Source organism: Pongo pygmaeus, chromosome 17, assembly GCF_028885625.2.
Source record: "Pongo pygmaeus isolate AG05252 chromosome 17, NHGRI_mPonPyg2-v2.0_pri, whole genome shotgun sequence".
In the NCBI taxonomy this organism is placed as follows: domain Eukaryota; kingdom Metazoa; phylum Chordata; class Mammalia; order Primates; family Hominidae; genus Pongo; species Pongo pygmaeus.
In genome coordinates this window covers 51664760-51679440 of record NC_072390.2, presented here as the reverse complement: position 1 = coordinate 51679440, position 14681 = coordinate 51664760, and the positions used below count along the sequence as shown (strand labels likewise).

At 38.5% G+C, this 14681-nt stretch overlaps 1 protein-coding gene across 11 annotated transcripts in view; it reads right to left on the bottom strand.

Annotated features, from left to right (window-relative positions):
• KIAA1328 (KIAA1328 ortholog) overlaps window positions 1-14681 on the bottom strand; it is a 396501-nt gene that overhangs the window by 48058 nt on the left and 333762 nt on the right. For all 11 annotated transcript variants that reach the window (XM_054461100.2, XM_054461101.2, XM_063653602.1 and 8 more), the window contains one exon: window positions 3818-3926. In XM_054461100.2, the coding sequence (XP_054317075.2) occupies window positions 3818-3926 (109 nt within the window). The remainder of the gene's footprint in view (window positions 1-3817; window positions 3927-14681) is intronic.

Here is a 14681-nt window from a genome sequence, read left to right as displayed (position 1 = left end):
TTTCCTGTATGATCTTTATTGTTGACAATGGACACACCTAATTCTAGAAGGCACAAAATGGTTAATTATCAGTTATATCTGTGCTCATAACACATTCATTTGAGAAGCGAATGGTAACTTGCCCAGCTCTGGCTTCACACTGAAGACTAAAGGATCAAATAGACTTGGTAAACTCTGATTCATTCATTTGGTAGGAAAGGTATTTATTTAAGTTTCTTTTAGAGCCAAGGCTCACCTACCCCGAGGTGTTCAGAATGACAGGGAGAAAACCCCTCAACTCCTCTTTCCAGGTGGAGTGGTCTGTGGGGCATTGCTTGTTCCATTCAAACAGAAATGAATGGTACATTTAATTCAGCTTCACCACCCTCTTGTGCCAAGATGACCACTGTGCTTATTCTCTTAGGCAGCTTAGGGGTGTGTGATCAGTGTGGAGAGCCAGAAGTGAAATGGAGAGAAAGAAACACTGCAGCTTTCAGCACAGAAAACTATAATGCCCCCTTTGCTTATGCTGTAAATTACATATTTATTTTGTTAGCATGAGATAGATGAATATTTCTACATACAAAGGTGCCCAGCTAAAATCAGGATAAGTGATATTAATGTCTTATGGTCAGTATTATTGAACCTTAAAAGAAATAAACTTTATGAGTCAATAAATATTACATTTGCAACATAGTTAACATTCCTTTACTGTCTCTAGCACTTATTACACATTGTAACTGCAAGTCTACAATACATTATTCATATTTGGGGTGTCACCAAGTGATGGATTGCTGTAGGAGAGGCTGTCCTTTAAATAAATCAACAAATAAAAATGCAAATGTTAACATTTTCAGCCACAACTTTTTCCATCTTGAATGGGGAATGAAAATTTTACATAATATTGACAGCCAGCAGTGAGAACAATTAACAACCAACACTGTGAATGAGAAAGATGACTCTGCCTCACCTGTTTTTTTCACCTGCACATGGAATGAAATGGAACTCTTCTAGGTATTTTCAGAGAACAAAGGAAAACCTGTCTCCCACTGGCATCTGTCTTACCCCCATCCTTGTTTGCAGGTCTTGAAAATTCTTGGAATTTAAGGTGGACAGGGGAAGAGCTTTTACTCTTGTTCCCTTTGGTACTTCAAAGGTTTGTTGAGATAAAGAACAATAGGCTCTTCTCTTACATTAAGAGTTTGCATGTGACTGATATGTAGTCTATTTTAAAAAATGCGTTTTCTACACTTTGAAATAAAAACAATTCAAATAATCCTGATTCTGAAATCTGGAAAGCCACCACTATGCCTTCTTGGTAACTGATTTTCATAGTACTGATTTTTTTTTTTAACTCTGCACTTCGTATAAGAGACCTATATGATGTCATCATGCATTTCTAAGGATAAAATATGGTGTGCTACATGTTGTTTTATTAAGCCAAATGCTCATTACATAGGAAGCTTCTGAGAATCTATATTTAGCTGATCTGCAGTATTAAGGACAAATAGATAATCCTTTTTTAAAGTCTGTAAATATGACTCTTCACAGCAGTTTTAACCTGGGCTTGTAAAACTCTACAATGTTGATATGATCCATTCAAAAAATATGTGCTGAGGATGTTTTATAAAACTCTTACTGGGGAAACATTTTATTCCATTTTTTCATACTTCCCTCTAAACTGAAATGCAACCATCAAAAATAATATATTAAAGTGGTGTTAAAGATCTCATTTTAATCTTTAACAATAGGAGAATTCACTAAGATTGAAAATCTAGATAATCTTCCTTCTTTACCTCTAATCCCTCCAAATGAATCCCTCAAGGTGAGCTAGGATGGAAACCCTCTGAGCACAAGCTTTCAGCCACAACGTTAAGTGATCCAAAGAGGAAGCCCCATCAACATTTCAGAATCACAACTTATTGTGGATCTTTGGAAGAATGTCAACAATAGTAGCGTTAAAAATAAAAGAAAGCGGCCAGGCATGGAGACTCACACCTGTAATCCCAGAACTTTGGGAGGCCAAGGTGGGCGGATCATGAGGGCAAGAGATTGAGACCATCCTGGCCAACATGGTAAAAACCTGTCCCTATTAAAAATACCAAAAAAGCAGATCACAAGGTCAGGAGATCAAGACCATCCTGGCTAACATGGTGAAACCCCGTCTCTACTAAAAATACAAAAAATTAGCTGAGCATGGTGGCGGGCGCCTGTAGTCCCAGATACTCAGGAGGCTGAGTCAGGAGAATGGCATGAACCCAGGAGGTGGAGTTTGTAGTGAGCCGAGATTGCGCCACTGCACTCCAGCCTGGGTGACACAGCGAGACTCTGTCTCAAAAAATAAAATAAAAATAAAAATAAAAATACAAAAAAAAAATTAGCTGGGTGTGGGGGCGGGTGCCTGTAGTCCCAGCTACTTGGGAGGCTGAGGCAGAAGAATTGCTTGAACTTGGGAGGTGGAGGTTGCAGTGAGCTGAGATCGCACCACTGTACTCCAGCCTGGCGACAGAGTGAGACTTCGTCTCAAAAAAAAAAAAAAAAAAGAAGAAAGCAGCAACAGTGAAAGGATGTGGCAAACTAGTTAAATTCTCTTTTTGATTGTATGTGGCCTCCAAAATAGGTTGTCATTGTCAACTGTTACAATATTTAGGATTACCAGGTTTAGAGTCTGAAATGCTGGCTTTGCCTGTTGTTAGCTATGTGACCTTAGACTGTTCTTCAATATCTCTGAACCTTAGTTTCCTAACTTTAAAAATGGGGATAATAGTACCACCTCATAAGGTTGTAAAGATTAAATTAGACAATGCATATAAAGGGCTTGAGAAGGTGCTAGGGACATGGCAGATACTTAATAGATGGTAGCTATTGTTATTATCTTTTGTGTTGGAGTCATTTCTCAAAAGTTCTTTAAGATGCTTACCTTTCCAGCTCCAGAATTAAAGGAATGACAAAAAGAGCCAAAATAGGATGAACACACTGTTTCCTAGGTTTGGCTTCTGTGGAACAGCATATCTATAGGCACTGGACTGGAATACAACTTTTTAGAGGAGGAAGAAATAATCTTTCTCTTCCCTTTGAAATTACCTCAAACCAAAATAATAAATTTTAGAGTACATCTTTAAAATCATCAGACTCGAGACTTGCAATTTGGGCATTTCTACTTTGCAAAGCCAATGGACTTCAAATTAACTACAAATTAGGTCTTAACATTTATATTCAATTCATCGGATAAGCTGCTATGAATTTAAGTGCTCAAAACCAATCATATCCCTGAGGAAACATAAACCAAGCCCTTTTGGTACTGATGTTTATATACTCAGCCTTAATTACATAATGTGGGGGTTGGTTTATTAGACATGGGAAATTTAAAATAAGATATTTCTTTCCCTGACTCCAGAAAAGGCTGATCAAATGCTTAACCCTTCAAATGTGTCTGGTATAAGTTAATGTTGGTATTCCTTTAACTAGTACAAAAGCCACTATAATGTTCAATAACAATGATTTCAGCTAGTTAAACTTATAGTCTAAATGTATAACTTTTCTGTGATAAATTGGGAAAGCCCTGCTGCTAAACAGACTTTCTGGTGAAGGATAGGTTTAGCTTTAGGTTTCTATGGAAGCCCTTACCCATTACCATGATCAACTAAGAAAGTGCATGTATAAAGAAAAGGACTCCATGTGGTTCAAACTGGCCAAATCTAGATGCTTCAAAAGAAGGACGTCTTTTGAGAAAGAATCGCTAAGAGTTGTCAAGATTTTTCCATTCCTTATTAAATAAACTTCAAAAAAATGCTCTCATAGGGAGAATATTAAAAACTAAAGAATCTCTGAAGCTTACCGGGAGGTGGTGTGCCGTAATGATGGTGAGGCTGTGGTGACAAAATCCTTTAGGCTTCCTGTTGGCATAGGAGATGTAGATGCATCTTTTCTAACTCCTGTCATTGTTCCTATATGAAAAATAAAGAAAATAATTTGGGCATTCAATAAAATAAAATGGAAAAGTTCGCTCTTAGTAAATTTATAAGACATTATAGGAATGTCCAAGCTTCAAAGGTAAGCTACTTGTTTCCCTGAAATGTAACAATGGCATATGAAAAACTCACTTCAGTTTTGTAAACATGGGAAATCTATAATGTACTTTAAGAAAATACATTTTTGCAGTGACAGAGTAACTAGAGATTTTGTTTTTAAACCTGATTTTCTAGTAAATCCCTGCTGATCTTGGTTTACTGTGAAAATGCCCAAGGAGGTGGGATGTTTTATTTTGCTCCCTTTAACTTTCATAAGAAAGATTCCAGCACTTTGTAACTCTAAACCCTCCAAATTAAATTGATCATCTTTAAAACACTTTCAAGATATATATAACTCTTGAAAGTTTCTTTTAGAGAACTCAACATTGGCTAAAACACATGTCTTAATTGGAAGATATGCTCAACTAATATTCATTTGAGTGCCATGGGAAAGTTCCTAAGCAATAGTTTATCCTCCCAGGAACTGCCTGACTTGGCCTCAATTCCTTTCCAACAAGCAATGTTTAGTTTGTAATTACTTTTCTCTTCTGGAGTGCTAAATAAAAAGATGGTATGGACAGAAATATTGTTTTTATTTTATTTTTCAGTTATTATTAGTTTCTAAACAACATAAAATATTGCTATATTTATCTTGGAAGACTGTAAGAATCACATGCAGTTTTTCTTCTGGTTCTTTGAAAACTGTTATCCAGGATGCATGAAGTTATTTGGGAAGATCCACTCTTTGACAAAAAGGAGAGTATTCAAATAACAAAAAGCTTTGGAGTGCTGGGAATACCAGACCCTAAAATGCCAGGAGTGCAGTATGCTAACTTTGGGAATGGCAACAGGTTGCATGCAACCTGAAATCATCAGGCATAGAGAAGGCTAGAGTCTTACAGCTATAGCGATTAGCATCAAAATGATCACCATTATCCTTGGCTTCAAAACCTATACTCTTTATGTCAACTATTCTCTACTCTGTTTGTTTGTTTGTTTATTGAGACAGGGTCTCACTCTATCACTAGGCTGGAGTGTAGTGGTGCAATCCCAGCTCACTGCAACCTCGACCTCCTGGGCCCAAGTGATCCTCTTGCCTCAGCCTCTTGAGTATCTGGGACTACAAATGTGTGCCACTATGCCAGGCTAATTCTTTATTTTTATTTTTGTAGAGATGGGGTCCCACTAATCTATTATGCATAGATGTAAAAGACCAGCCTCTAAAGCCACAATTCATTCTTCTTTATATATAGAAATCTGTGGTACCCTCAACCCAAACAAGTACATATTAATACTGGCCAGTGCCAGGATTAAGCTCAGGCTTAGTTTATAGGGAGGGGAAGGAAGGTATGAGAGTAAGGACACAAGACACTTTTGACAATCACATAAAGAGACATAGAGGATGGGCTCAGTGGCTCACACCTGTAATCCGAGCACTTTGGGAGGCCCAGGCAGGAGGATCAGGCCAGGAGTTGGAGACCAGCCTGGGCAATATAGCAAGATCCTGTTTCTATAAAAAATAAAATTAGCCAGGTGTGGTGGCATGTGCCTGCAGTCCTAGTCCCAGCTACTCAGGAGGCTGAGGCAGGAGGATCCCTTGAGCCCAGGAGGTTGAGGCTGCAGTGAGCTATGGTCATGCTACTGCACTCTAGCCTGGGCAACAGAGCAAGACTCTGTCTCAAGAAAAAAACAAAACCAAAACCACAGATAATACAAGGCAGTATAAGGTAGTAACTGCTAACACATACAATATGCTCAGTGTATATATAAGTTTTATTGAGGTATAACTTGAGTATCATAAAATTTACTCATTTTAACTGTAGAGTTTGATAAATTGTAACTTTATATAGCTATGAAAGCATGGCTACAAGCCAGTTTTTATTTTAAATTTGCATGGTACTTAGGTATTTCTTTTTAAAATTCAGTTTTAGAATATTTCCTTGTTCCAGAAGGTTCCCTCTTGCCCATTTGTATGTAATACCTGCTCCCGGCCTTAATCTGGTCCTAGCCCCCACTCTATCTCTATTGTTTTACCTTTTTTAGAAATTATTTTTTATTTTTATAAAAACTCTTTACGATAATATTTTTATAACAAATTTGCAGATAAAGAAAATAAGCCATAAAGAGCCTATGTGACCTGCCCAAGGTCACCGAGCTATAAGTGATGGAGCTAGTATCTATGTCCAAGATGACCTGAGAGCTTTGGCCATTATGCTATGCTGCTGTAATAAGTACTAAGAAAAGTCTGAGGAATTAAGAAATGGGAGAGTTCACATTTGGCTATAGGATTTGGGGAACATTTGACGCAGGAGGTAGGATTCTTTGATAGGAAACAATGACGAGCATGAAATGGGAGACAGAGAGTTACATTAGCAAAAGCATTAAATTGAAAACCTCAAGGCTAAATATTTCATTTAGTCAGGAAATATTTATTGAACATCACTATGTCCTTGTACCCTGCTAATCACTTTAAACGTATTATCTCATTAATCCTTACAACAGTCTTTAAATTATATTAGTGTACTTATTTTATCAGATAAGGAAGTGGAAATTGTAAAAAGATCAAGCAGCATGTCCAATATCACCCAGCTGGTAAGAGCAAAGCTGGATTTTGAATGCAATCAAGGTCTGTTTGGCTCTGTATGGCAAACTTGTAAGCATTATTTTAGAGGGACTCAAAAATAAAACAGTAACAACAATGATAAAAAAAATACCAAACTGGTCTTTGGAGAGATTAATTTTGAGGCAGAATTTAGAATAGAGTGGAATAGACAGAACAAAGGCAGGCAAAGCAGTTCACTACTAATATAATTGTCTGGGTAGAATCCTGGGTGATGTAAGAGGAAATTCAGACAGACAAATAGGAGTAGAAACAACTGAAAGGGATTTGTGAGTGAGGTGAAAGGGAAGAAGAAATGCTTGGTAGTGACAGAATATAAATATATTTTCGGTCACTATCACAGAATACCTGGGGACAATTTAAAGAAGGAATTTTAACAGATGGTCCAGGGATTTTTATAATTGAAGAATGTACTTCAGGAATGTACAAATACCTCATAATTGTAAGGCACAACAATGTATATATGTGTGCTCATTTATTTTTCTGAAGAAAGAAACCATATATTTTACCAAATTCTGAAAGGGTATGGGACCCTGAAAAGGATAAGAATGATTGCTGTAAAGCACAGACCAAGTTTAACTGTTCTTTTTCCTTAATTCTCTAAGCTCTATTCCTTATTGCATTTCCAGAAAGCTATACATCAGCTTTTAATGGTATTTGTTCCATTTATAAATTTTATTTAATATTAAGTATACCAACAATTACAGTTATGCATATTCATGGAACTCTATATTCCTGTATATTTAAACACACACACACACACAAACACAGACACATACACACAATAACAACATATGCTTAAAAAAAATAAAAAATGCTGGCAGAGTGCGGTGGCTCAGGCCTGTAATCCCAGCACTTTGGGAGGCCGAGGCGGGTGAACAATGAGGTCAAGTGTTCGAGACCAGCCTGGCCAACATAGTGAAACCCCATCTCTATTAAAAATACAAAAAATCAGCTGGGCCTGGTGGCGGGCGCCTGAAATCCAAGTTACTCAGGAGTCTGAGGCTGAAGAATTGCTTGAACCCAGGAGGCAGAGGTTGCAGTGAGCCGAGATCGTGCCACTGCACTCCAGCCTGGGCAACAGTGCCAGACTCTGACTCAAAAAAAAAAAATAAATAAAATAAATAAAATGCTGGTAAGAATATTACTAGGCTAATTGATTTCATACATAAATGTGTATGTTTATATACATGTAATATATGTGAATGCATTTACATAAACATGCACATATATTTTCACATGCACAGATGGAATTGATTATAATGGATCATGTCCTATTTAGATATAACTGGGTATATTTCACAGCAATTTTTTTTTCTTAGAGCTCAATGTTTAAGAAAACTCTGTTTCTGGGCCCTTTGTTTTATTTTATATTTTTTAAACAGCTGAGCCATATTATCTATTCAGTTTAAAGAATAAATTATAAAGACAAAACCAGTGTAACCCATTCCCAGCTCAAGAAAGCAAGCCCTGGCAGCACTACCACCCAGATACAATACCAATATCCATCCCCAGTCACAATTCCTTCTTGTATCCAGGGGCCCCAACTATTCTAATAATTATTTCCTTCTATTCTTTATAGTTCTACCATTTATGTGTTTGGTTAAACATGTCATTTAGTTTTGTTGCTTTTGAACTTTAGAAACATATTATGTATATTATTTTTGAGACTTCTTTTGCTTAAATTGTCTGCAAAATTTACCTATGCTGATAATTTTTATGTACTGCAGTTTCTTTGTTTTCTTTGCTAAGTACTATTCCATTGTATGCATTTATGACTTTTTATCCATTCTGCTATTGAGGGACATTCGGAGTATTTCTGGTTTGGGGCTATTATGAAGAATGCTGCTGTGGCAGATGCTGTCAGTTATCCACCAAAATGTACTCCTTCCTTCCTCCTAGGTACACAGCTAGATTATATTCCCTAATCCTCCTTGTAATTATGTGTGGTAAGGTGGAAAGCCAGTGGACATTATATGTGCCACTTCTGTTCTGTCCTATAACAACTTTTCATGTGTACTCTTCCAATACCTCTCCTTGTCCTTGGTGACTTATTATGGCAGAGTCAACAAACAATTTCCTATAAAGTTGGGCAGATAGCATGAAAGCATGTTGGATTTTGTCAAATGCTTTTTCTGTGTAAACTGAGACGATCATGTGGTTATTCCTTCATTCTATTAATGTGTATTACACTGATTGATTTTTGTATGTTGAACTGCCTTTGTATTCCTGGGCTAAATCTCACTTAGTTATGATGTATAATCCTTTTAATATGCTGTATTCGGCTTGCTAGTATTTTGATAAGTATATTTTCATCCATACTCATAAAGAATACTGGTCTATAGTTTGCTTTTCTTGTGACATCTGTCTCTGGCTTTGATATCAGGGAGGGGTGCAGGGAAGTGCAGGGATGAAAAGGGCAGGGTCTCTGGTGATGGTTCCACCATCGGGCCTGTGCCCACGGACCAAGGTGAGGACAAGCACTCCTGCTTGGCACACAAATGTTGCATTTTCCAAGACCACCCCGGCCTGCCACCCCCACATCCTGTGCCCATAAAAACCCCGAGACCCTAGCGGGAAGGGACAGAAGCTACTGGATATCAAGAGGAACACACCGGCAGAAGAGCACACAAGCAGCTGGACATCGAGAGGAGCAGAAGAACATACCAACAGGCACCAGCAGACACTGGCAGGCCATTGACTGGTGGAACGATGCAGACAGCGAGGGGAATTTGGCCAAAGCGGTTGGAAGAGAGTCCAGCCACTAAGCAGCCCAACTCCAGGGTAAAACTACCTTCCTACTCCATCACCCTTCTGACTCCCCATCCATCTGCTGAGAGCTACTCCCACTATTAAATAAAACCTTGCATTCATTCTCCAAGCCCACGTGTGATCCAGTTTTTCCAGTACACTAAGGCAAGAACCCAGGATACAGAAAGCCCTCTGCCCTTGCAACAGGTAGAGGGTCTAATTGAGCTGGTTAACACAAGCCACCTATAGACGGCAAAACTAAAAGGGCACACGGCAGCTAATGCCCACTGTGGCTTCAGGAGCTGTAAACATCTACCCCTAGACACTGCCGTGTGGTCGGAGCCCCACAACCTGCCCATCTGCATGCTCCCCCTAGAGGTTTGAGCAGCAGGGCACTGAAGAAGCGAGCCACTCCCCCATTACACACCCTTCAAGGGAGATAGGGGAACTTTTCCCATTTCATTAGGATGTATTCTTTCCTCTTACATTTTTTGGAAGAGTCTGAGAAGTATTTGTGTTAATTCTTTAAATGTTTGGTAAAATTCATCAGTGAAGCCATCTGGTCCTGGGCTTGTTTTGTTGGGAGGTTTTGATTACTGATTCAATCTTTTTACTTGTTACACAGGTCTATTCAGATCTTCTATTTATTCTAGATCATCTGACTTTTTGTTGTGTCTATTGTTTGCTTCATTGTTATTTATTTTTTTAAACCCCAGGTGCCAGTGGTGTGTTCATCTGATTTTCAGTGTTTTCAAGGAATGTCCTATATGTAGCCACTCTCTGCCCAGAGAAAGTTTAGTCAAACAAAACAAAGGCAGGCTCCATGTGTCAGCCCTTTAGGGAATCCACAGACAGGTCAAAACAGAGAAACAATCCCTTGAGAACAGGGTCTGCTCTGCTTCCTCAGAGGGCAGATACTAAAACCTGGAACTCAGGCTGCCATCTTTTAGACTGCTGCCACGCTGGGAAGAGGGGAGGGCAGGGGCACACAATCTTTTGGCTTCCCTAGGACACCTTGGGAGAACTGTCTTGGACTACACATAAAATACACTAATGATAGCTGATGAGCTTAAAAAAAATCGCAAAAAAAAAAATCTCGTAATGTTTTGAGAAATATTATGAAACATTAAGAAAGTTTACAAACTTGTGTTGGGCTGCATTCAACGCTGTCCTGGGCCACATATGGCCCACAGGCTGTGGGTTGGGCAAGCTTGGGGTAGGGCAAGACTAAGTTAACACTGACGTCCTTCTACAATGCTTCAGTAGCCTTTCTCCTGGCTAGGAATTGGTTTTGTTTCTGTAAATCTTTCACTATCCTCCAGAGTTCTGATAAGGTAGCTTCTGACAGTTTTTGCAAGATTTTTCAGTGTTTCTTGGGAGAGATGAGGCCCTGAAGGTACCTACCACACCATTTCCACTGATGTTTCCTGATGCATTTATGACACTAGCATAACTCTGATACCCAAAGCTGACAAGGTCATTACCAAAAAAAAAATAAAAAAAATAAAATTACCACCCCAATATCTCCCAATCAGTGTAATCATTAAACTGCCTTCTGAGAAGAAAAAACATAACATGATCGTAAGTACAGAAAAAAAGATTTGATGAAATTCAACACCCCTTTATGACAAAGACTTTCAGCAAACTAGGAGGAAACTTTCTCAGCCCAATAAAGAGCATTTTCAAAAAGCCTCCAGCTGCCCTGGCACGGTGGCTACCTGAGGTCAGGATTTTGAGACCAGCCTGGTCAACATGGTGAAACCCTGTTGCTACTAAAAATACAAAAAATTAGCCGGGCGTGGTGGTGAGCGCCTGTGGTCCCAGCTACTCAGGAGCCTGAGGCAGGAGAATCCCTTGAACCCGGGAGGTGGAGGTTGTGGTGAGCCAAGATCATGCCATTGCACTGCACCCTGGGAAACAAGAGCAAAAACTCCGTCTAATAAAAAACTAAAAATAAAAACAAATTAGCCAGGCGTGATGGCGCACACCTGTAATCCCAGCTACTCAGGAGGCTGAGGCGGGAGAACTGCTTGAACCCAGGAGGTGGAGGCTGCAGTGAACCGATATAGCACCACTGCACTCCAGTCTGGGCAACAAGGGCAAGACTGCTTCTCAAAAAAATAAACAAATAAATAAATAAATAAATAAATAAATAAATAAAAATAAAAAAAACCCTTCAGCTAAAATCATACTTAATGGTGAAAGACTATCTTTTCCCTATAAGGTTGGGAACAAGGCATGGAAGTCTACTTTTCTCATTGTATTCTATATTGTAATAAAACCCCTAGATGGTCTAAGGCACAAAAATTAGAGAGAAAGTGGTTGTTATGGACTTAGTTTTGCCTTCCCTAATTAATCTGAAGTCCTAAAGACCAGGACACCTCAGAATGTGACGATATTTGGAGACAAGACCTTTAAAGAGGTTGTTAAGTTGAATGAGGTCATAGGGGTGGGCCTGAGAGTGACTGGTGTCCGTATAAGAAGAGGAAGCATTCCCTGGGATGCACACACAGAAAAGGCCATGCGAGGATGCAGTGAGAAGGCAGCCATCAGCAACCCAAGAGGAAAGGCTTTAGGAGGATTGACTAGAAAAGAGTATGAGGATTTATTGAAAATGGAAATGTACTATATCTTAACTGGGGTAGCGGTTACACGGGTATATATAATTTTCAAAATTTATCACACTATACATTTAAGGCCTCTACAATTTAGTGTATATACATTAAACCTCAGTTAAAATACAAGACAATAGAACCCCCCCGTATTTTCTTGACTCCTAAGGCAGCACTTTTTATTTTTATTTTTAAGACAGAATCTTGCTCTGTCACCCAGGCTGGAGTGCAGTGGAGCGATCTCGGCTCACTGAAACCTCTGCCTCCCAGGCTCAAGCAATTCTTCTGCCTCAGCCTCCCAAGTAGCTGGGACTACAGGTACGTGCCACCACACCCGGCTAATTCTTTCTATTTTTAGTAGAGACAGGATTTCACCATGTTGGCCGGGCTGGTCTCGAATTCCTGACCTCAGGTGATCCGCCTGCCTCAGCCTCCCAAAGTGCTGGGCTTACAGGCGTGAGCCACCACACCCAGCCAGTGCTATTTTTAAGAGCCCAATCTACTGATTTCTCTTTGACATTACCAATTGATCACCATAAGAACTTTGAAGAGACAAGCATATATTTTGCTTAAATCACTAAATCACAGCAGGTACTGAGGTGAAAAAGTCTACCTGAGTAGGTCCTTATTTTGAGGAAGCAGGATAAGGACATTGAAAGAAAAATCAATATATACAATGTTATGTTAATTCATTCAACAAATGTGTAATGAGTACCTACCACACCACATGTTAAGCAATGTTGTAGGAGATGGGGATACAACAGTGAACATATGGAACTTATATTCTGACGGAGAAGATATAATAAATATATATATATAATAAATAAGTAAACATATATAATAAATAAGTAAACATATATAATAAATATATATAATAAATAACATATATAATAAATAAGTAACATATATAATAAATAAGTAAACCATATAGTGTTTTGAGAAATTTCTTTCCATTTTAGAGAATGGGAAATGTAGACCCTCTAGTTTAGGTGACAATATTTCATATATATTAACATTAACTCTTAACACTAGTCTCTTATATTTGAATTCCTTTTTTTAGTGGACTAGCCAGGAGAATTTATTCTACATATCTGGGTTTATTCATAGCCCTCTACTATGCTTGCATTCTATGTGCTGTTGATAAAGACATCAACTTTTAGCATATCTTCAGCTGAGATTTCTGGGAATCAGAAGTAGTATCTTAAGGTACCCTTATGGATGAACAAATAATAATGCTCATGATGGTAATAATAAAAGAAACATGAGAAATGCTCCTTAGAGGCAAGATAGAAATGATTTCTGTACTTTGGACACCCCAATTGTTCATTTCTTTAAGCATGTCACCTTCTTTAATCCACCTGGGGTAATGAAGAGTACTCACATCATTTTAAGCACAGGCTAACTTAGAGGAACAACTAGGAGCTTCTGAGATTATTCTTTACTGCAGATGAGTCTAGAAGAATCATCTTCCAGTAAAAAAAAAATACGTGTTTGGGAGTTAATAGGGGACCTCAACCAGTGGCAGCTGCTATATAAAATCATATAACCTAAGAAAACCCCAAAGACAAAATGAAGGGCACAATCTATACCATCAGGTAAATCCAAATTACCCTAGGTTCAGCCTCTGTCAACATTTTAAGGGAATTTAGAGATTCATGAAGGAGGAACAAAAAGGAGGAAGGGAGCAGCCAAAGTCAGGTTTTACAGCCTGACTTAGGAATGGGCAGTGCCAAGCTCAGAGGTTTAACATTTCAGTTCTGGAAACTGCGCGCTCAGTGGCTTCACAGCCTCTGCTAGCCCATCAACATAACAAGAAAAAAATGCCCTCAGTTTTGAGGGCTCTCATAAAAGGGAATATTGATGATTGCTCAGGAAAGGGAGGTTCTAGGCAAGCTGGTGGAAAATGTTTTGAGGCTACAAGGGAGGAAAAAAGAGGAATGAAAATCAGGTGTTTCCAGATTTATGCCTTTTAAAAGTTCTTACTCAAGTTTAGATTTTCCCAAGTATTATCTCCCTGTTCGACATTGCTCAATAAAAGCAACTAAAACTGATGAACAAGTTTATATATCTTAAGTGTAATTTTGACAATACTGTACATATCTTTACTATCATAAGGTTGTTTCTTGAGACAAGAGTCTGATCTTTTTTTTTTTTTTTTTTTTAACATGTTTAGCATCATAAAGCTGGCAGAATGGTGAGGAGGATAGGAGAGGTAAGGGAGTAAGAGACGGGTAATAAAGATTAATGGTCCTGTAGTAAATGTCCTGTGTAGTACTTAATGAGTAAAGGATAACAGCAAAAGAAACAAAAGATATAAGACAGAAGAAAAGTATATTAAAAAATTCAGACACACTAAAGAGGGTAAAGCAATTAAGAAGGTGATAAACCAAGCAGTGTAACTTAGGTGATTAGTGCTAGGTCATCAGCCTTATGATAAACAGGGTTTCCAAGTCTACTGCGCATCCATGGAAAGTTTATATCTCCCATTTGGTTGGGTGCCACAGCAAATGCCAATGCAGTAACTTTGCCCTGTACTATAATCTGCATACACTAGCTGTGCAATGGGCAGAATGGCTCAAAGGGGCAACTTTAGCCTCTTTAATGGTCATGAAGATCATAATTTTGCTAACAGCTCCATATTAGAATAAAAGAAAAGGAAAATACAAGACGGTCTTTTTCATGCGTAGAAAAGAAAGTCAGTAGTTCCTG